General features: G+C 45.9%; 1 protein-coding gene across 2 annotated transcripts in view; it reads right to left on the bottom strand.

The window, feature by feature from the left end:
* Positions 1-1,259: 1,259 nt before the first annotated feature.
* The window catches only part of LOC135244871 (disintegrin and metalloproteinase domain-containing protein 12-like), a 95,817-nt gene continuing 75,039 nt past the window's right edge, over positions 1,260-22,037 (bottom strand). Inside the window, exons 12-23 of one of the 2 annotated variants that reach the window (XM_064317511.1) lie at positions 20,601-20,778; positions 18,052-18,141; positions 17,263-17,458; positions 16,295-16,403; positions 15,701-15,899; positions 14,186-14,263; positions 12,011-12,119; positions 11,525-11,660; positions 10,953-11,061; positions 7,395-7,619; positions 4,175-4,347; positions 1,260-3,623 (exon numbers count right to left, since the gene is read on the bottom strand). In XM_064317511.1, coding sequence (XP_064173581.1) covers positions 3,563-3,623; positions 4,175-4,347; positions 7,395-7,619; positions 10,953-11,061; positions 11,525-11,660; positions 12,011-12,119; positions 14,186-14,263; positions 15,701-15,899; positions 16,295-16,403; positions 17,263-17,458; positions 18,052-18,141; positions 20,601-20,778 — 1,663 coding nt within the window. In that variant the 3' untranslated portion in view covers positions 1,260-3,562. Of the gene's footprint in view, positions 3,624-4,174; positions 4,348-7,394; positions 7,620-10,952; positions 11,062-11,524; positions 11,664-12,010; positions 12,120-14,185; positions 14,264-15,700; positions 15,900-16,294; positions 16,404-17,262; positions 17,459-18,051; positions 18,142-20,600; positions 20,779-22,037 lie in introns of both variants that reach the window. The other variant, XM_064317510.1, reaches the window with a different exon arrangement.

Raw genomic sequence — 22,037 nt, 5'->3', positions numbered from 1 at the left:
TTTTTGTCAATAGTTCAAGGCGTACTATGCAGGATTTTTTTGCCTTGCTGTGATCCTTGTCATCCGCTTGTCATTTTGCTTCGCTGTACTTGCGCTTCTTCACCTCTGCCATTGGAGTACCTTGCCAGCTACAAACGCTCCACTGAAACCTGATCCCACCCCACAGGCTCTGTGGCCACACCCGCCCCTCCCCACACTGAAAAGAGTGTCACACCCAGAAACGTCCCGAACAGACCTGGGATGAACAAATACAAGCAGAAGAGCATGGATTCGGAAAATCTGTGCACAGACCGAGATTGCCAGTACATCAAAGAAATGATTGGGCATGATCATTTCATAATATTTTCGAGATGAAAATCCTATATGGTCTGCCTTTAAAGTGTCTGATAGGTTTTCTATCATTTACTTATTAAAGTGTGGGTCAATGCTACAAGGATTCAGTGATCTAAGGACTCCTTTCAACGTTTGTGAACAAACACTATATCTTAGGCATGCATGCACATGCAGTCAGTGCATAAAGCAAATGTGTGATCAAAGTAGACTGATCTAGCAGAAAGCACACATTCAGGGACTCCACTAATTCGGTGAGAAGCGGTAATGCCACAAGAGCTCGATGCTACATAAGGCCCAAAAATCTCTGGACTGATTTGGTGGAAAATTTCCAGCGTGATTATGTTTCTTTTTATGGGGTCCAGTGTCATTATGTTCTTACAGAGCCCTGCATTCATGGCAGTGTCTCTCGCTTGCACTACCGAATTCTGCCTTTTCACACATTACTTCAGTAAATCAGAGCCTAGTCTAGACCCCCCCCCCCAGAAAAAAAACATATTCAGCCAGTAAGTTGGATTTTGAGGAACTTGGTAAAAAGATTAGCAATATGCTCCACTGCTGTAGTTAATATTATGCATTTGAGCCAAACTGATAGTGCTAACTTTCATGTACCAGTATGTACAGTACATACAGTAAACTGCCAATAAGTGTTTCAAATTAAGGGGGTTGTAGTTTCATACACTGGTTCTTTATGAACATGTAGCTAGCATGTCTTATTGATTCCACATTACAGCCACACATATCTTCTGTTCTGTTGGAAAGGACACAGGCCATAAATCGATGATTAATTTAAATTCAGTTTTGACAGTTTTATCAGTTTACAGAAATATATATGTTTTTAATATTTCATTGAAGACATGCTAAGCTTTACACTAGTAGACATTCACTTGCCTTCCGTTTTCCCTCATCCAGTCAGGAAACAAGCAAAGTGGCATTTATACACTTTAATCATTTACATCGCACAAACAAATACAAATACAAGCACCTTCTTCTACAGTAAGCACCTTATTGTGCCAGGCTAAAGAAAAAAAAAAGTGTAAACACTTTCTAAAACAGGGCGCAACAGTTGATACTGATTAATGAACCTCATTAAAGCTTAAATTTTTTCCATTAGAAGAAAACTGAAGAAAAATGACCCTGCAGAAGTTCAGCATATGCAGTAATGTAAGAAATTCATTCGAAATTAATAGAAATGAATGGAAATTAATCTAAAAAGACTAGCACCTGTCAGAAGGTACAAGGTGCTCAAAAACAGCACGTTCTGGACTTCACCTCCTTACGGTGCTATTGCTGTTTATTACTGAATGCTGTGGGCACTACAGGGCTTTCTTACTGCTCTGCAGACCCACAGATCTGTATGTCCTCAGGACATCTCCTCTTACTGACTGTGCTCACTGTGTCAGCCCATCCATGTTACATGTAAATCTATTCATTCATGAAGCACTGATCCAAAAAGAAAAAAATTAATTAAAAAACAAAAGAACAAAAATGTGTTTTGTTCCCCACATCTTGAAGGTGTCCTATAATAATGAAATGTTTATTATGTGCTGAGAAAGGTGCAATATTAGAAGCAGAGTTTTCCTAATGGCTTTTCAAAGTGACAAAAACTGCTTTTAATGAAAAAGTTAGACTCAGACCAGTCTGGACCCTTTGGCCCTAAATACAGTGGACTATAAATGTACAAGGTAGAAAAAAGCAGAGTGCTGTGAAATATATTGCCGTTAAAAATATATATACAGCAACACCAATGTGTGTTTTTTAAAGACGCATTGTAAAATCTGAAAGCAGTAATACATAGTATGTGTGTCCATAAATTGAAGTTGCAATATCATGATAATACATTTTACTTCAATATATCGTCAGCATATTCCACATCCGTAAGTGGAGTGGTGTGGGTACCCCAAACGAACCCCAAAATGTGTGGAGCTGTCATTTGTTATCAACAACACTGAATTTACTCTTTATAATTCTGAATTTTAACCGATGTTTACCTGCACTCTATTGCTCCAAATTTCGGTTGGCAAAGGGCGATGCTTTCGCCGCTTTTTGTTGCCGTGGCGATAATTGCATACGTTTAAGCTGCTGGTTAAAAGGCTGGGTCAGCGCTACAGCCAGGGGTGGAGTTTTATGGAATTTTACCGAGCCAGAAAAGGTTGGAGCCATTTTCCGAGCAGTGTTTTCTGTCCGCGTCATTCGAGCACACAGACCATGCACTCGCGCGTGTGGTAATTATTTTCGACGCCCCTGCGGGTCCTAAAAGACACAGGCTCTTTGTGTAACGGTCTAGCCGCTGAAGGACCAGGTTGTGGGTCACGGATAATTAGGGGTAAGCACCACACCCCGTCAGCGCCCTCCGGTGGACGGCCTGCCTCCTCACAGCCGGACGCTCGTGGCCTAGCACCGCAGCCCCCGTCCCCCAGCGTTCAGTACAGGAGAGAGCCAGACGGGATCCCACGCCTCAGGCTCCTCATTAACACATCACTGAACACACCGCTCAGTGTGCTCAGTGTTCAGCGGTGCTCGGTGTGGCGTGCTGTGGAGGCCCAGAGTCCAAGCTGGGGGTTAGAACCCGATACGAATCCTTCACAGCAGTTAGAACCTCCCGTTCCGAGCCACGTCACCAGGGTTACCGCAACAAAACCCAAAACAAAATAAAAAAAGAAACGGCCTTCGTATCTCAACAGGCCTACAGCTGCGCTCATCTAGCAGAGAGAGAAATCCTAATATCTCCACTGCGTCCCTTAAAGCCTACATTTACAATCCAGTTTATTTCACAGTGCCCACTCACTGTTCAGTTATGGCGAGATCTTTCACAGATTACAAAACAAATCATTAATCTCTCCCTCTCCCCACCGCTCTGAAAACACAGCGGGGAACTTAACATGCCCCACGGCTACGGCGTATAAAAACCTCCTTTTCAAAAAAAATAAAATAAAATAATGACATAAAAAATTCAGTCACAAAAAAAGAAAACAGTCACAAATTGCACTGCCTAAAGTGTCAAGCACAGCGTCCCGTGGCAAAATAAATACGGACCATAAATAAGTTACAAGTACCTGAGCGGGGACTCAGCACCGGACTGAGCGGCCAACCCAAGCTCAGCACAGCTCAGCCCCTCGTAGAGAAACTCCCAAAAAACGACAAAGCTCGTCCAGAGGGTTCGAGTCTCTTAGTGCAAATCAGGATCGCGTTCTTTGTGCGGGAGTTTCGGGCGTCCTGTCCAACGCGTCCTCTACTTCACGCCAGCGAAGGTGTGAGGCTTTGGCAGGATGTGGGGTTGCCTGGGTGCGGGTCTGAGAAGGACAAAGGAAGAAGAGGGTTGCAATCGCGTGTTCCTGCATGTGCAAGGCCACATTCTTGAGACAAAAGGAGGTCAAAGAAAGTGTCTGCAAGTTCAGCACATCAATGGAACTGTCTGGCTGTCTGCAGACACATCAGCGGAAGTCTACAAATGCATTTCACAACAAAACAATTTCATTGTCTTCGCTCTGGATTTCATGCAAAGTAATTTGATGATGTGTTGAATTCATGCAAAGTAAGGGCAAAATGTAGAGGTAGAAAAAAATAGAAGCATCAGACTTGGAACCACATGGTTACAGGATTTAATCCCATGTGCAGACTCATGCTGTACAGTGCTTTGATCGAGCAGATAGTGTACAGCATCAGCGAATGCACTGCACCTATTTTCAAAGCACCTGTCAGTGCTGAAGGAGATGTGTGCTTTACGTTGGAGAACAGAATGGAATAAAAAAAGAGAAAAAAGAGAATCTGACTTCCATCGGGAAGTGGAAATTAGACTTCATCTCCCATCATCCCCACCCCCACCACCCCCCCAGACACTCACCTGGCAGGCTGTGGGACAGCAGGCATGGGCCTGGAGACCCGGGGGAGGCTGGGAATCAGGACGGACGCAGGAAAGCGGACTCCCGTGGCAGAGGGACCGTGGCTCGGGCGGGACGTTCGACACAGGGGGTCTGCGGGCAGCGGCTTCTGGGGCGGGCGGGGCTTCTCCCAGTCCTGCCAACAGACCAATAGGAGACCAGCGGTCTTAAACACTGACCAGCGCACATAAACACACCCACACTGACCAGCACACATAAACACACCCAGTCCTGCCAACAGACCAATAGGAGACCAGCGATCTTACACACTGACCAGTCCACATAAACACACCCAGTCCTGCCAACAGACCAATAGGAGACCAGCGATCTTACACACTGACCAGTACACATAAACACACCCAGTCCTGCCAACAGACCAATAGGAGACCAGCGGTCTGACACACTGACCCGCATACATAAGCACACCTAGTCCTGCCAACAGACCAACAGGAGGCCAGCGATCTTACACACTGCCAATCACACATAAACACACCCAGTCCTGCGAACAGACCAACAGGAGATCAGTGGTCTTGCAAGCATTTGCAGCCACCAGATGTTTTTTCTTAAAATTGTCAGTAATCTGCAAATCTTACTCATATTTAAAGTTGAAGTACATCATATAATAAATCAACTCAGTTATTTAACACACATTCTGTACAGATGTGTGCTGAGAAGTGCTTAAGAGTCAGGGGTTTTACTGCTGCTCTACCACCAGGGGGCGATGATAGTCCATCTCATTTACTGTCTTGAGCCAAGATGGCTGATTCACAGCATTGGTGAGCAAGAGCATGCGATGGAAAGTCGTCATGTGTTACTAATCCATTCCAGAGGGTGGTGGAGGGTAGGATGAGGTAATGACCAGCATCTGCTGATGCCTCTGCCACAGCTGTTCTCCATCCAGTCGGTTGGAAAGGGGAAAATCTGTCAGACTTTAACCACACGGGGGAGGGGCGCCAAAACTTCAGACACCCCCCCGCATAGAGTCGGTTACCAAATGGAACCAGGCCTTGCAGGTTCGTTCGGTCCTCTGTTCTGTGATCCTGTGGAAACAGGCAGGCTGCACCCTTTTTTCCCAGAGGCATAACTGCCCAAACCAGCCAGCCGAAGCCGTGCGTGGCCTAGAATTTACCACACCGGCGACTGCCACAACACGCAGCTCGCTGATTGGGAGTGGAAGATGTCATCCATATGGAAGAACTAATGCTGTGTTAGTTGCTCTAGATAACAGTGTCTGCTAAATGCCTGCAATGTAATGTAATGTAACTGTTTTGTGTGTAGTGGAGGACTCTGGGTGCTTTTGGGTGGTGCAAGAAGAGGCTAACCTGTTCCAAAATAAGCGAGCTAAAAACAAGGGGGATTTACGTGAATCAGCGCAGAAAGTATCAAACTGAGGAGATGCTAAAGTTGCTAAAGAGTGATTCCCTCTCCATTTGGTGCGCCACGTTCTGTGAGATCGCCCCTAAGAGCTGGGGTCTGCCCTACGCTAACGTGCTAACGAGCTCTCGCACGCCGATCCCTTTGGCTGAATGTAAAGAGCTAGCGGGCGGTCCTTTATGGTGCCTTGCTAAATGATGCAGTGGCATAACTCCATTACGCTTCTGCAGTGTCCACAGCAATAGCCAGTTTACACTCAATGACTCTACTTCCCTTGCAGTAACACCTGTAGAAACTACTCGCAGATGCTATCCCCATTGCTTTTCTAAACACCACAACATCCCTCTGCTTCCCCATTTCCAGTAGATGAGAGTAGTTCCCTACCATTAGTATGTAAAGTAATTAGATAGAGCCTGGAGTTAGGCTTCTCCAGCCTGGGCCCCTGCAGGCTGCCTGTGCCCCTGTCATGTGTGATTAATTCGGCTCGTAAAGGCGGCCTCGCCGGCAGGGCGGTGGTTCTGATCCGGCTAACGCGGCTGAATTTGGCGGGACTGCAGGTCCGCACCCGTGGGGGTCACGGTGCGCCTCCGGCCCGAGCCAAACCGGCCCGCGCCCTTTCATCTCCAAACCCCATTTGGGCAGTAATCAGGACCATGCAGGGCCAATCACAGAGGCCGGGGCAGAGAGAGGGGGTGAGGGGGGGGCAAACATGGCTTCTCGCTGGACGTTCCAAACCCTCTTCTCTAGAGCGGAGTGTGAGTACTACAGCACCTGGGAGCGGTTACAATGCCCCCCCCCCCCACAGTTTACTTCTCCTCCTAAATAAGGAAAATTATATTCTGACAGGGTCAGGTCCTCATTTCAGCCAATTCAGTAATTATAAAATAAATAAATTCATGAATTAAAAAAAAATGTTATGGGCTCTATTCAGTACATGGATTGAATTTCAATTAATTTCATGAATTGAATTGATTTGACCAAAAGTGGAATTCACCTTGATCCCATGTCTCTTAAATAAGGAAGATGCCTATAAGAATGTCTGCTTCCCTCTGATTATTCTCCTATATGAGTTCATTGTGAATCCAGTGTTTACACCACAGAGGGCTTAAGGTCTGACAGCTAAAGAAAAACAAAACATAGAATATAAAATCCCTTGAGCTAGCTAATTACTTCAGTAAAATGAAATAATATCTGTTCAAATAAAATGCAGTGGTCATATTTCCTGATCAGTAGCATTCACCTATATTCACACATTTTGCTAGTTAAGGGTTTTTTATGGCTTGTCTGAAAACTCTGGAAGTCGCATCCAACCTGTGATTCAAATGTGTTTTACAATTAAAGTTCATTATTCCTCGACATAACTGCATTACATGAATGATTCACTACACTTGTGAACAAACTCCAAGTCTCACTGCAGTATTTCTGTGACATCAGCTGCAATAGTTTTATTTAACCTATTGAATCAACAATTTAAAAATTAACATATTTAATGTCATCGCAAAGATTTATGGAATAGTCCACCTGGCAAAAGATAAATCTGATGCTTCCTTCAAAACTGCCAAATTAAGGCTGTGAAAGTAGGCAGAATTCCTTTGATGCTAATGAATCAGAAGTATACTGAAACGTGTGATTTTTTAAACTTCCTGTCTGAAAATGGTGCTTTTTTAAGTCAGCATTTTGGTGAAATGACAGGCATCCTGCATATTGTTCATCGAGGAGCACAATGAGAGTACTTGACTGGTACTGCAGGAAGCACCTGAATCATGGAGAACACTCAAGACAGGAAATCATGAAAGGTTTTGCACTTACCTGGTCTGGCCTGTAGGGGCGCTGACGAGTCAGGCTGCAAAAAGAAGCCGCTGTCTGAGGGACGTGGCTGAGGGGAGGGAGGACCCTGTGTGGGGGTGGAGCTGGGGGCGGGGCCAGGGGGATGGGTGAGCTAATGCTGATTGGCTGGTACTGGGGAAGCCTGCACAGGCTGTGGGAGTGGAAACCGTGAGGAGGGAGAAGAGGCTCCGCCCCCTGATGGACGGGCTGAAAACAAACATACCACAGAAGCATAAGACGCTATTTAGCACTCAACATAATATAATATAATATAATATAATATAATATAATATTGTCCATTACTGTTATTAGTGAATACAAACTGGATATGTATATGCAGTATTTAGGAAGTGCTAACCTCCCATCATACACTGAATGTAAAAAAGGAAAAATGAACAATAAATACATGGTGTATTTACATACGTACTTATGTACGTACGTACATACATACAAACATGCATACATACATTATTTTAATTTAATTAAATTTGATTCTTTGCCACATACACCTTATGATAGTTAGTCATTTGTTTCAGTGCGCTTACAAGAATACAAAAAAAACCACATATACAAAAAACAAGAAAACACATCGAACATCAGACCCTTGATAAATGAGAAACACTATCGTACACTCGAGTACGTATAGGTCAGTTATTGGGCCTCATTCACGAAACGTGCATGATCATATTTGATCGTAAACTGTGTGTAAGAATGTTTCCACAAACAATTCAGAATTCATCTTTTTTTCTTATCTGTATTTGTTCATGGCTGTTTCCTTATGCTAATCACATGAACAGGATTGTGCATAAAATTTACAAACAGTCAGCATTTGTCATATCATACACCTGGGATACGCACAAAACCAAGGTCTGCCCAAGGTGTCACAAATCCCATATTGATCTTTCATAGAAACATTTTTAAGAACAAAAGTAAGAATAATTGAAGAAACGTTTTGTGAATGAGGCCCATTGTGAGTAGTACAAAAGAATACAGTGTCAGGTCAGTCTAAGTTAGTTATATCTTTTACCCAGTTTCATATGATAAAGTGATTGATAAGTCCTGTGACATATTTAAGGCACAAACAAGTTCAGGGTAAGTGCTGTTTCTATAAGCCTAGATGTTCTGGTTTTGGTACATCAGAGTCTCTTCCTTGAGGTGAGGGGGGAGAGGGGGGTAAGCAGGGAATTGGTGTGAGGGGGTATTTTTAGTATTTTAAGACCTGTCTGCTGTTATGGACCCCAGAGAGAGGGGAGGGGGGAGGTCAGTACCAATGTTTTTAGAGGCTGTGTGTACAATTCTGCTTGATTGATTGATTTCATGAGCGGTGGAACAACTGAACCAAACTGCTATTGAAAAAGTGAGAGAGATTCAATCGCAGCTTCGTAGAACCCAGGCGTGCACTCTCTCGAGACTCTAAACGCCCTTAGCTGCTGTAAGAAAAAAAAAAGAAGTGTTGCAGGCAACACTGTTGAATCTAAACCTCACTCATATTGACCATTAGTCACCACAGGGTTTCTTCATGCACACTATGGGACGATCCAAGGAAAATCCAGAAGAAGTTGACAAAAAGTTATTGAAATATATCAGCCTGGAAAGGGTTACAAAACCATTTTGAAGGCTCTGGGACTCCCACGAACCACAGTGAGAGCCATTATCCCCAAATGGAGAACCCTAGAAACAGCGGTGAGTCTTCAAAGGAGTGGCAGATTCCCAAATTATAGAAAGGTGTTTGGTTGCAGCTATTGCAGCTAAGGTGGTGCAACCAGTTGTTAAGTTTAAAGGGGCAATTACCTTTTCATATGGCTGATATGGGTGTTTGATAAATTCATTAATTAAATTAAATAATAATTTACAAAAATGTGTTTTGTTTTCTCAGTTCCCCTTTCCCTAATATTACGTTTTGTCTAAAGATCTGAAACCATTCTCTGTGTAATCTGAAAGCGGCAAATACTTTTTCAGTGCACTGTACATATAAATCTACAGAGCATGTCTGCACTCTACCCATAATGCACTTTGTGTCTGGAGTCATTATCAATAGAAACATATTCTATATACTAACGTTCTACAGTCAGAGCCAAGACAACCCCTTCATTCCTGCTTCCCCCTCCTATCCCTGTTCCCTGAAGCAGTCTTCCAGTCCTCCACGGACAAGGAAACACTCCCAAATCAAAGCAGGAGCTTTCCGACTGTCCCGAGCAGACGTTGCTTCTTGTGAGCGAGCCTCAGTTCACCTGAGACGGCCTCCCTGGATTAGCACCGACGTGATCAAGCGCATAACTGCCTAGCCAGGAGCACAGCTGACACAAACAGGAACACAGCTGAGACAAACAGGAGCACAGCTAACAAAACCAGGGACACAACAAACAAAACTAAAGCACACAACTGACACAAACTGACAGGCACCTCTGACATCATTCTAAACGCTTATGTAAACTGTCCCCTAATTTCCTTCAGTGTAAACAACTCTTTCTTCTCCGTTGAACCAATCAGCTGCACCCTTTAAATTCTGCCCTGCTGTTGGGCCTATCACAGGCTGTGTCTAACGACATTACAGTGGGGCTCACGTTTCAAAGCTGCTGACTCTCATTTACAGTAAGGGTCCAGCTGACTTGACAAACAACGCACCCCTCATTAATATTCCCCGAGGAGAGAGCTGAGCAAAATTAATTGCTGCTTCTTTCAACGGTCGTCTCATTCAAATCAAGAGCTTAGGAATTTTTGTGCGTTTCTATCAATTGTGAGTTAAGGTTCTTTGCCGCGTCTTTATTCCATACAACAGAGAGAACATCTGAAATGGCTTTGTTATACACATTAAAACTGACACAAGTAATATAACACTGTACTATGATATGGGACTTAAGAGTTCTAAAGCTATGGCAAGACGTCTCGGCCGGTCCATAGGATAGCCAACTCTGAGGACATATGCGATTGATTCTCATGGTGCAGGTGGGGGTTTGACCCCGACTGCAGCACTTTCTGGGCTACAGTCCCCTCACTATCTGTTACTCTCTGCTTCTGGCTTTCTGAACAAAACACAAACTACAAAAGGAGGACAGGCAGTCCTACTATCCTTTAAAAAAAAAGAAAATATGTGAAGTTGACTTAAAACTATACTATCTACAATACTATACTATACTATCTAACTTTATCTATACAGAACTTTTCACGCATCTGTTTTCCACAGAAGAGAGATGACATAAGGAAAAGGCACAGGAGAAAGGAATGTTAGCAGAGCCCTTTCGCACAAACTCCTGAAACTGTGGTGTAACTGGGTCATAGCACCAGAAGCTCCTGTCTGCCTCCGCTCTCCATGGCGACAGCTCACGGCTTTTCAGCCAATCACGACTGCGGTGAAACCGTGGCGGTGAGAAGCGCACGGCCGTATCCACGGCGTCCAGCCGAGCTCTGATTGGAGAGCGATCGCAACTCGCTCTGTGTGGAGCTGGGGGGTGGGGGGGGGGGAGTTGGGGTGACTGCGGGTTGGCAGTCAGACCCCCCCCCCCCCCCCAGGCTGGAGCTGGGACCCGTGGACAGGCTGACCTTGTAAATGCTGAAGCTGTGGGGTTTGGCTGAGGGTTGGCGCAGAGGGGAGGCTCTGTAAGTAGGGTGTGGCTGATTTGGGCTGGACTGCCTGCTGGACCCCACAGTCCTGCAGAAAAGCAGGGACAAGTCCTTAACAATAACACACATTCAGAAACTCCACTTTCCCCTACCTTATTACATTTAAACACAGTGATTTTCACACATTTCACATATTCACAATGTTTGTACAGCGGGATATTTACTGAAACAGTGCAGGCTACGTACCTTGCTTGACATAACCTGCAATCTTTAAGTTACAGACCCAGGTCCCTAACTATTTACTATTCTACTACTCACTGCTCGTCTAAATGTGAAACATTTCCCTTAAGAATTGAGGTCCATAAAATTGATGAACGTACAATATTTCATTTCATACAGTACAATGGAAACTGGCTTATTTGGGTCAGTTCCTGATTTATGACCCTTAACTGGACAATAAATACAAAGAGATCAGTGATGCAAGTAATGTCCCCTCCCACCATTCTGTACTCAATAAATGCTGGCTTCACTAAGAAAACAAGTAACTGTACCTTAGCTTCTCGATGGTGGTCTTCTTGTTGGTGAAAAGTAGGCCAATGAGAGTCTTCCTCTTGAAGCACATGATGAGGCCAGCGGTCATTACCACCGCCATCGTCACTAGGATCGCCACCACCACGCTCCTGCTGTCTGCTGATGTCACACGCACACACACACATGTATGGACACACAGACGCACACAGACACACATAGACACACACGCGCAGAGACACACACAGTCACACACATACAGACACGCACACACACACACACACACACACACAGGCACACACACACACACACACACAGTCAGTCAGTCTATAGAACTCCACAAGTGTTTTGATTCACTGTTCCAAATTTCTGTTCACCCATCCATGACTGTCTTTAAATGCGTACTGAAAGCTGTAGTTTAGCAGCCTGTGTCTGTGCCTGTGGTGTGGTGTGGCGTGGTGTTGGGGGGGTGGGTGGGGTGGATGAAGGCCCCGGGGTGGGCCCAGTACCTGCCAGTCTCATGGGGCCGCTGTCCACACTCCCCCCAAAACCCGAGCGGTCACAGAAAGGGGGGCTCCAGTGCGCCTCACAGTGGCAGTTCTTCTTATTGTTACAGACCTGTCAGCAGAGAGTAGAGCGCAGCTCAGTTCACACTGACATGACATGACATATTCAGCAGATACTCTTATCCACAGTGACTTAACATTCTTATAGACCACGCCTAATAATAAAAACAGCCATTTTATTTTTATATTTGAAAATTTGAATCTGAATGGGAGCGTATTTGCTTTATGTAAATTAGCCAACATATTCCCGCCTCACACTTGGAGCGCTCAGGTGTGAGATGTGTGAGAGCCATTACACACCCATGTATCATCCAGATGGACATGGGTGTAAGAATCTGGTTCCTGTTATCCGGTCCCCGGTGTTGACAACCATCAGTCACACGTGCTCCACACATCCACACGCATGTGTGCAGACACACATACGCACACTCGCCGAGCACAGTCGGAAAATGAAAGGGCGCACGGAACAGACAATTCCGGAATATTCCGTTCTGGAGGGATTGCGGGATTCCTGATGAGGTAATGAAGGCCGTGTTCGGCCTCCTCGCGGACGAGCGGTCTGCACCGTGCCTCTGGGTGGAAAAAACGCGCCCATGTCTGGAACCGGGGGGGGGGGGGGTCGTGTTCTACTGTGTGAAACCGTAACTACAGCTGGGACTGGCCTCCTCCCTGGCCCCCACCGGAACACACCCCAGCCCCACTCCCTGCTCCAATGCCTGGTCTTAGTCATTCATAAAGCAGTGGAGTTGCAGCCAATCAGAACCGCCCACGCCAGCTTGCAAAGATGCACCGCTTAAGGCCACATTTCTGACATCATCCAGGCCTGGAAGATCTCAGAACACAACGGCTCTTTAATGAGAAAACCTAAAGCAGAACTAATAACATAACACACTGCAGAGCTGATGTTAGCGATGATCACATTCGCATACGGCGGGGAAATTAAGAGGTTTTTATTTTTTATACCCCGATCTCCAATTCACCACACAAAACAACAAAATAAATAAGACAACAAAAGCGACCAAACTGCACCCCCTAACCACCACACCACCCGCTGAGACAATTCAAACGCCGAAGGATGATGTGGGTTTCACCGAATTGAGCTTTTGGATCCCAGTGCAACGCTGAGAGGGCCTGCTGCTCGAATGGAGGGGGATGATGACTCATCGCATGTTTTTTTAATGCGTTTCCTCACATTTTCTGCCCGGCTTGGAATGGCTGATGGCAGACAGCTGTGGACGTGCTGCAATCTCCGCAGCCCATGATGTGGGAGAGAGGAGACGAGCTTGCACGCTCTTCCCAAGCGTGTGATGTCAGCAGCTGCTCTCGAGGCGGCCCGTAAGCCAAGCTCGCACTGACATGAGTCAGAGGAAGACACATCATGTACAGTTTTAGTAAGCAGACCGCGGGAACCCGGTCGACCAGCAGGGGTCGCCAGTGAGCCATGAGAAGTGCATCCTGGCTGAGTGATCTTTCTCCAACCCTGGCGATGCTGCTGACAAAGTATTTTCAGCTCTGTAGTGCCCATTGTCATAGTCAGAATTCAGACCACTATCGAGAATTCAGATACCAGACCATGGGACCCATCCACACACTGGAACAGAGCAATAACAGGTACCAGACCATGGGGCCCATCCACACACTGGAACAGTGCCTTAACAGATACCAGACCATGGGGCCCATCCACACACTGGAACAGAGCAATAACAGGTACCAGACCATGGGACCCATCCACATACTGGAACAGAGCCATAACAGGTACCAGACCATGGGACCCATCCACATACTGGAACAGAGCCTTAACAGATACCAGACCATGGGGCCCATCCACACACTAAAGGTTAAGAGTCTTAGTAGAAACAAAATGATTAATGTAGATTAAAGCAGGGCTCTCGAATCCTGTCCCTGTGGGGCAACCAGGTCTGCCTCTTGTCCTCCTGGCTAGATTAGCCATTCTTAATGAACAAATTAAAGCTTTTGATTGCACCACCTCACCTGGTTTCTGAGCCCTAATTGGTTTCTAATTTGAAGAAAAAACAGGAGCTTTGTAGAGCAGGCAGCGAGGCCTTTCCCCAGTGTCCCTGTAGCTGAACGTATGGCGCCTGGACTAAGAGGACTCACCCCGTGGCCGCTGCATTTCACAGAACACTCGTGCACTCCGAACACGCTGACATTCTGGCACCGCCGGTTCAGACACATCTGCAGAACGACAGAACGGAGGACAGGCGCCATTTTAAATATACACACTGTCATACCAATCAGTCAACCAACTGAAAAATCGTATTTACATTCATCCTGTGTATTAAATGAAGGATTTTCCATTGATCATTTAGAGCATGTGACTTTTAGCTAAACAAAATGAAAGAAAATAAATCAAATCAAATAAAGAAATAAGACTGTGACAACCTACAGATTCAGCAAATAGAAACATAGAAGTGTCCTTAATCAAGACTGGATAGACTTCTACATACACCAAGAATATTCCTTAACCTGTTTTAGCTTAAGATAATACTGAAAATGTTATGATGATGCAAAGGTTTTATGAAGCATTAATATGTTGGATTATAAGATTGCTTTGATCCCATAGCAGGTTCAGGTAGGTGAAGAGCTGAATGCTATTTTCACGACAGGAATTTAAACTAATTTTGAGGGTCTTAGACAGAAATCTAAAGGAGGAGACATCCAGCTCTGAATGAATGAAGTTCTAATACCCCAATAAAGGTCTGATTTATATCTGATTGACATTGTTCTCATGCCTATAGGCACCGCTCTTTTGCATATTCTTTACATTAATTTATAGGCATTTAGCTGACACTCTCATCCAAAGTGAATTAGCACAGCTGTTCCATTTTCATATAGTATCCATTTAAACGGCTGGATATATACTGAAACAATTCAGGTTAAGTACATTGCCCAAGGGTACAATGGGAGAGTCTTACCTGGGAACCAAACCCTGGAAAAAGCAAGCCCAGGTGCCTAACCACTACACTACACTGCAGCCTACAATGCAACACAATGCATTGGCAGTCAAAAAGAGAATATTAATGTAGCACGACCACTCCTTTACACTTCTCAAAGGAAAAACAGACACTTCTGGGTTTGATTGAACGGAACTCAGAAACGTAGTGCAGATGTTAGCCTTTAGGGGCAGGGCAAATTCATTCTATTGCCCAAGCACTGATTTTATAGACAGAATTTTATATAGTCAATTTAATACAGAATTGAGATCTTGAAACAACGTTGCTGTCAGCATGTTGTAAAGTTCTTGTTTAATACGCATTCCTGGTAGCGTTGTCATTTTTCAGATTTTAAACTGGTGGGATGTTTGTGCAAAACGGACACATGAGAAAAAAAAGAGCCGTCAGTCTACAGGCACATCTATTGAGAATTAAGTTTTTGGGGTCTCTGCTATTTGGGCACCATAAAACGTTCAGTTTTTAAACCTTTATTCAAAAGCGAATGACCATTTAGACCTGCCAAAGGAACTAGCTAATAAGCAGCGTTTTTCTGAAATTATGGCTCATGAAATTGCAGGGGAGTTGAATATTCTGAAGGGAATAGAAGGCCACCTCAGCTCTACGGCTCTAGAAGTGACGCCGGGCTCTGTCCGGTCCGTGTTCCGACAGAGAGCCTCACCATGCCCTGGCTGCACTTGGTGCCGGTCAGAACCAGGCCCGGGTCCGGCATGTCGTCCCCCAGGTACACGTGCGTCCCCCTGCACAGGATCCGCCCCCCTTCCTGCAGAGGGATGTTGGTTTCTATGGATACGGCGTTGGTGCCGATGACGGGTCGGTTGGCACCTCCTTGGCACTGGATTTTTCCACACTGCGCGTCGCTGACAGGGAAATAAGCACACTGCCGGTCACATGATCAACCCCCTCTCGACAGTTATTAAGCCATGGCTGTAGCATGTCATCAAACAATGCTTCAGGGTCACATTCAAACAATAACTGCAGTTATTCAGATCACAACTGCGATTTTTTCCTGTAACTGACAGCAATGTCCAAGGCCACCAGTAAGATCTGAACACTGAAATGTTTCTTAAAATCCAGGAATATTTTAAAAGCAGAATCATTCATATTTTTAAAGGCCTGTTGTATAATGAACCCGTTAGTTTGGGAGTGCCTGTCTCACTGTTTCCCCAGAAACGCTGTTGTTCTCTCTTCTTCTATTTCTCTCATCTTCCCCAAAAGAAGATGGCCGACCGTTTAGCGTGGGCAGAAGAGTTACCGTGCTGCACATTTGGCGAAGGACCCTCTGGAATCCTTTCCGCAGTTTCCGTACGGATCCCCGGCGGAGTTCACCCTCTCAAAACAGATCCCAGGGGCCGGCTTGGCTCCTGAGAGAGAGAAAGAGAGAGAGAGAGAAAGGGAGGAAGAGAGAGAGAGAGAGAGAGGAAGGGAGGAAGAGAGAGAGAGAGAGAGAGAGGAAGGGAGGAAGAGAGAGAGAGAGAGGAAGAGAGGGAGAGAGAGAGAGAGAGAGAGGAAGAGAGGGAGAGAGAGAGAGGAAGAGAGAGAGCGGGAGAGAGAGAGAGGAAGAGAGAGAGAGAGAGAGAAAGGGAGGAAAAGAGAGAGAGAGAGAGAGAGAGAGAGAGAGAGACAGGACATGAGCAAAGCTGCTGTGTCAGCTGATCCAGGATCGACCAATCGCAAGGCTGAGAGCACAATCGGCGCCAGACCCTGCTTGGATTACCTGCTTTGCCTGATTCCAGCTTTGAAAATATCCACCCGTTATATGATTAATGATTATAACAGCAGGGAATGCCAAATTGCTTCATCCCAAGCTCGGCTAAAATGACCCCATTTTTGGAAGACTTCCCGCCTTTTTGACACATTTATCCACTCATACAACACTCACTGCAGGCTCCAAGGCAACGGCAGCTTAACACAGGGGTAAATGAAAGTCTGTGTGTGTCTTTATGTTAATTTATTCTGGATTTATGTCACATTTTGCCATTTGACCCAATACAAATATAAACAAAGACCACAACATTGCCAAAGATGTGTAAATCATAATAGGGCAGAAATTGTGCTGAATTATGTTAAAGGGTTGGCAGAAGCCACACTGAAGAGACAGATGCTTTGCGGTCTGATATATCTGGGTTTAATTAAGCAGATTTAGCACCACGGGGAATGCAAGCGCCCATTATTCACACAGTGACATACGCCCTCCAGTCCATCAGAGGGCGCTGCGCTCACCTTGGCCCCACAGAGTGATGCACTGCTGCTCGTGGGTCTGGCAGATGCCGTTGTAGCAGTAGCCGTCCACGCCGTGACAGGCGTGGCCGTCGTGCATGTAGACGTTGGCGGGGCAGTGGGGGTTGGTGCCGGTGCAGAATTCAGGAAGGTCGCAGGCGTTGGTGGACTCCCTGCAGGGCGTCCCGGCAGGCTTCAGCTACGGGACAAAGACAGGGCCCAAGGGTGAGCCACGGACGAGCATTACATTACATCTCATTGCATAAAACTGAAGTACAAAGCATCACATCAGTGTGTTACATTACATCTCATTGCATAAAACTGAAGTACAAAGCATCACATCAGTGTGTTACATTACATCTCATTGCATAAAACTGAAGTACAAAGCATCACATCAGTGTGTTACATTACATCTCATTGCATAAACTAGTACAAGCATCACATCAGTGTGTTACATTACATCTCATTGCATAAAACTGAAGTACAAAGCATCACATCAGTGTGTTACATTACATCTCATTGCATAAAACTGAAGTACAATGCAGCACATCAGATTACATTACAATGCATTACATAAAACTGAATTACAAAGCATTACATCAGATTACATTACAATACATTACATCAGATTACATTGAAATACATAACATTTATGTCTGACATTTTAAGCCCTTTTATAAAAGGGAAAGAAAAGAAAGAAGCTAATTCAGCGCTAGCAGAGTTTATATGAGTCTATTTGAGTAAAACGCACTGTGTTGGAGCTGACTCGACGCAGCGCTGCAGGCGCGTTACCTGGCAGTCTGTGCAGCACTGTCCGTGTGCGCAAACGGCTCCGTCCTTCAGTGTGCAGGTGGAGGCGTTGCAGCAGGGGTTGGTGCACTCCTGAGAGGGGAACAGTGCATGGGTATTACTGCAGGTACAGCCACCTGCGTTTAGGGCCGGCAACGCCAGCGGGGAGGGAGCTGGGCTGGTGGACCTCCCATCGGCTGCTCTCAATGACTCCTGACTAATGCCTGTTCACTGTCAGTGCAGTTCACCTCCTGGAGCACACAAGGCCAGCAGGCTTTGTGCTAGTGATTCCCGAGGATCGGTTTCTAGAGTAACGGTCCACTCAGGATGCTTGTCCGTGTGTGTGTGTGTGTGTGTGTGTGTGTGTGTGTGTGTGTGTGTGTGTGTGTGTGTGTGTGCGTGTGTGTGTGATTATGTACGTGTAAGTCTGTGTGTGAGTTCATGTATGCGTATGTATGCGTGTGTGTCTGTGAGTGACTGTGTGCATGTGTGTGTGTGAGCGACAATGTGCATGTGTGCGTGCATGTGTGTGTGTGTGCATGTTTGTGTGTGTGCATGCGTGTGTGTGTGTGTATACAGTATGTGTGTGTATGTGTACGTGTGTGTGGCCTAGCTCAGAGGGGATGTGATGTCATAGGAAGACTCTCTACAGCAGAGATATTCCCTGCCCTGTATCACAATGAGAGGAAAGAGGCAATGCTGACAGAGGGGGAGGGGGGGGGGCACTGAGCCTTTCCAGATCCCTTTACGGGACCTTTCCCCTGCCAAGAGCGAGGACCGGACCCTCATTAATAACCAGGCCCCCACCACCCGGCCCTCTGAGCACAGGAGGTGCTGATTGGTCGGCGTGGGACCAGTTTGCCGTCGCCACGGTTGCACGGATGGTTTATACGAGTTGGCTCCCATCTCGCAGGCTGACGTCAGCTTATTGTTTTGCGATCAGAGCAACTCTTTTATCCTGGTAAAACCGGGCATCTGTACGCCCCCCCCCCCATCATCCCCCCACCCCCCACCTCCTCCTCAGCCCCTACAGATCTGTCCAAATCACAGTGCAGATGCCCCTTCTCTCAACAGCCATCTCAACACAGCGTGGGGACTTCCCAGCATGTTATGAATTAGCTAACCAAACATCAGTACACTCCTTTTTAAGTAATAATGTTGGAAAGCCTTTGCTTTGATAGAAAGTTCGTTTAAAAAGCAAAGAAGATTTTTTATATATTTTTCCCCTCCCGTCTCCTTTGTTATGTTTTGTGAGTACACAGAGTGTAGATTATATGTATAGCTGTTTATTTAGGTGCACCAAGCATCTCTAATCATTTGATTTAACCAATCATATTTCAACTTTAAATCTTTGAATTTTTCCAGGTAACTTGAAAAATACAATTCCAATTGTACAGCGAAGGTAAATGACACCACTGCTATAAAGGCGTCAGACAAATTTCCCTCAAATGCTGAAATAACACAGAAGGCCAGCTAATGCAGCAAAACACAATGGTCCTCCTCATTTTTAAGCGTCATCTATGAGCTTGCATACATTTATTTAATAATTTATTCATTTATTTCTGTGACTGAAAGGAGGACTCCAAGGCCAAGGCCTATTTCCCATTGTTGCCTTCAAGGCAGATTGTCTGCTCTTCATGTAAACAGCGCTGAGGAAAAAGCGAAAGGACACTCCACACAAAGTCTGAAGAACGCGGTCACTCGTTTGAATAGCCTAATGCATCACATCTCTTGTGATGTTGTGCTCCGCCCCTTCATCTGCCTGCTTGACGCATGTCACACATCCTCCAACGGGAAGGCCTTGCATCGCTCTCGCGTCCCACAATCGGCTGCTTGTGGGCGTGTTTTCTGTTTTAAAAACCGTGTTTGCTAAATGTATGTTAATCGTATATTTCGAAAATCCACACACAGCAATAATTATTGAGTCCTCCTAAACAGAATCATGTCGAATGAGGAAATAAAATTTTAAACCAGAGACCTTTACACGTCGGATCTTTAATCTGATTGGTTTTCGCACCGTATTCCTTTCAGTCACTCCATCGGCTTTCCTCGCATCGCCAGCTATCCCAGGATGCCTTGTAGATGCGAAGAATCGGCTCTCATTGAAATTAATGGAGGTGATTACGAATTTGCTTCTCCCTGGAGGATGTGTAGCTTCACCCTTAGTGTGTCACTGTGATGCATCTTGTGCCTAACCTGTTTACTCCCACAGCCTTGGCTGAAAACCCCTATACCAACACGCCAGATGTTTCACACCACATCTTGCCAAGCCCTGTGTTGCCTGCTTTCCAGATGTGAGCCTTTTTTATGACATGGGAAGATCTGTATTGAGTCAAAGAAAAGCTGCACGCCCCCCCCCCCCTCCCCAAATCTGCCCTCATTAAATGTTAGTTTGTACCATTTTCGTGGGGGATAGCAGAAAGCTAAACTCGAGCAGCGTGCTAATCGACTATAACTGGAGCTAGGTGGATTTTGCGCCCTCTTCTGAGCGTGTGCCGCGTTCGTGGGCGGGTTTTCGTGCGAGCGCGCTCGTTTCGCACGCGGGCTTGTACCTCCAGCTCGCCGCAGTCGCACTCCTCGCCCTCCTCCACGTAGCCGTTTCCGCACTTCTGCCCGCCGTACAGCACCTTGATTTCAGGCATGTTGAACAGGCACATGCCCACGCCCTTCTCCAGACTGGCCGCCAGGTCTTTCTTGCTGCAGCTGCTGAACACTGTCGGAAAAGGGTACCTGCGACGAGGGGAGGGTGAGAGTGAGGCTTTAGAACAGCAGGGGGCAGCAGCAAGGAGTTTTCTTACCTCACAAATGACTATCACAACTTCCTGTCAGGAATGTTGTATTGGCCAGGGAAGAACAGCAAGTTGCATTTCTCAAGATGGGGCAATCACTAAACATTATGGGGACCTAGTTGTACAGTATATTAGTATAGGGGCGGAAGGGAGGGTTGTTTGTGGGGGGGGGGATAAGGGGGGTAAGGAAGTGGAGAGGGATGGGAGGTTGGGAGTTGGGAGACTGCGGAGGGAAAACTATGTCCCCAGGGACTACAGCTGAAAATCAGTCTTTTCACTAAATGAAGCACATTTATAATAATTTGCACTGTTCCTGTTTAATAAACTTAATGATGCAAAACTACAAGTACCAGGCAAACACACCTGGAGAGCCAGTAGTAATATGATAAAAAATCACAATTTGAGTCGAGAGATTCAGTCAATTAAGTTGAAATGTGCAACCAATTAAACTGCCATGAAATCTCTGTCAAAGAAAAAGAGGACTGTTGAAAGACATTTGCAGCGCAAAAGCTTTGTAAATCTCTTTAGTTCAATAGCAGGGAAAGTGTTTTCCAGGAAAAAGGACGCATGCCTAAATGTGATTTGTTTGCTTTGTTTCAAACTTGAAGCTAATTTAATTCAGCTGTCTTTTGGCTGCCATGACGTTCCATGTGTGGAGAGATAGGTCTGTGTTTGTGTACACAAGTTTGTTTGTGTGTTCTGAGTGGCTGCGTGTGTGAGTGCATGTGAGTGTGTGTGTGAGTGCATATGTGTGTGAGATTGTGTGTGTGTGTGCATGTGTGCATGGTTGTGTAGGATGTATTTCAGGAAGTTTCCATTATCAGAACAAAGAACAAACTGACTGCTTGCCAGTGAGAAAGATCTACTCCACCAGCCAGGTCTGTGCGCAATTTAAAGCCTCTGATTGCAGTTCCCCGTACAAGCACTGTGGCTAGCTCTCAGACGTGACAGCCAGAGCATGTCTTCCAGGATGAGCGTATGTGAGGACATCCCGCTCTCCGTACGGCCAATGAGCCGAGCAGATGAGCTACCCGCCTCTCTCACACGCATCGCTCGCTCCGCTAGCAAACGGCGCAACCGGGCGAGAGTCAAGACAACAGCAGGGCGAGTCAAACTCGAGAGAGAGAGAGAGAGAGAGAGTCAGACTCGAGAGAGAGAGAGAGAGAGAGAGAGAGAGTCAGACTCGAGAGAGAGAGAGAG

The sequence above is a fragment of the Anguilla rostrata genome, chromosome 18 (genome assembly GCF_018555375.3).
Source record: "Anguilla rostrata isolate EN2019 chromosome 18, ASM1855537v3, whole genome shotgun sequence".
Lineage (NCBI taxonomy): Eukaryota > Metazoa > Chordata > Actinopteri > Anguilliformes > Anguillidae > Anguilla > Anguilla rostrata.
Note: the sequence above shows the minus strand (reverse complement) of the source record. Positions and strands in the feature narration are given on the sequence as shown.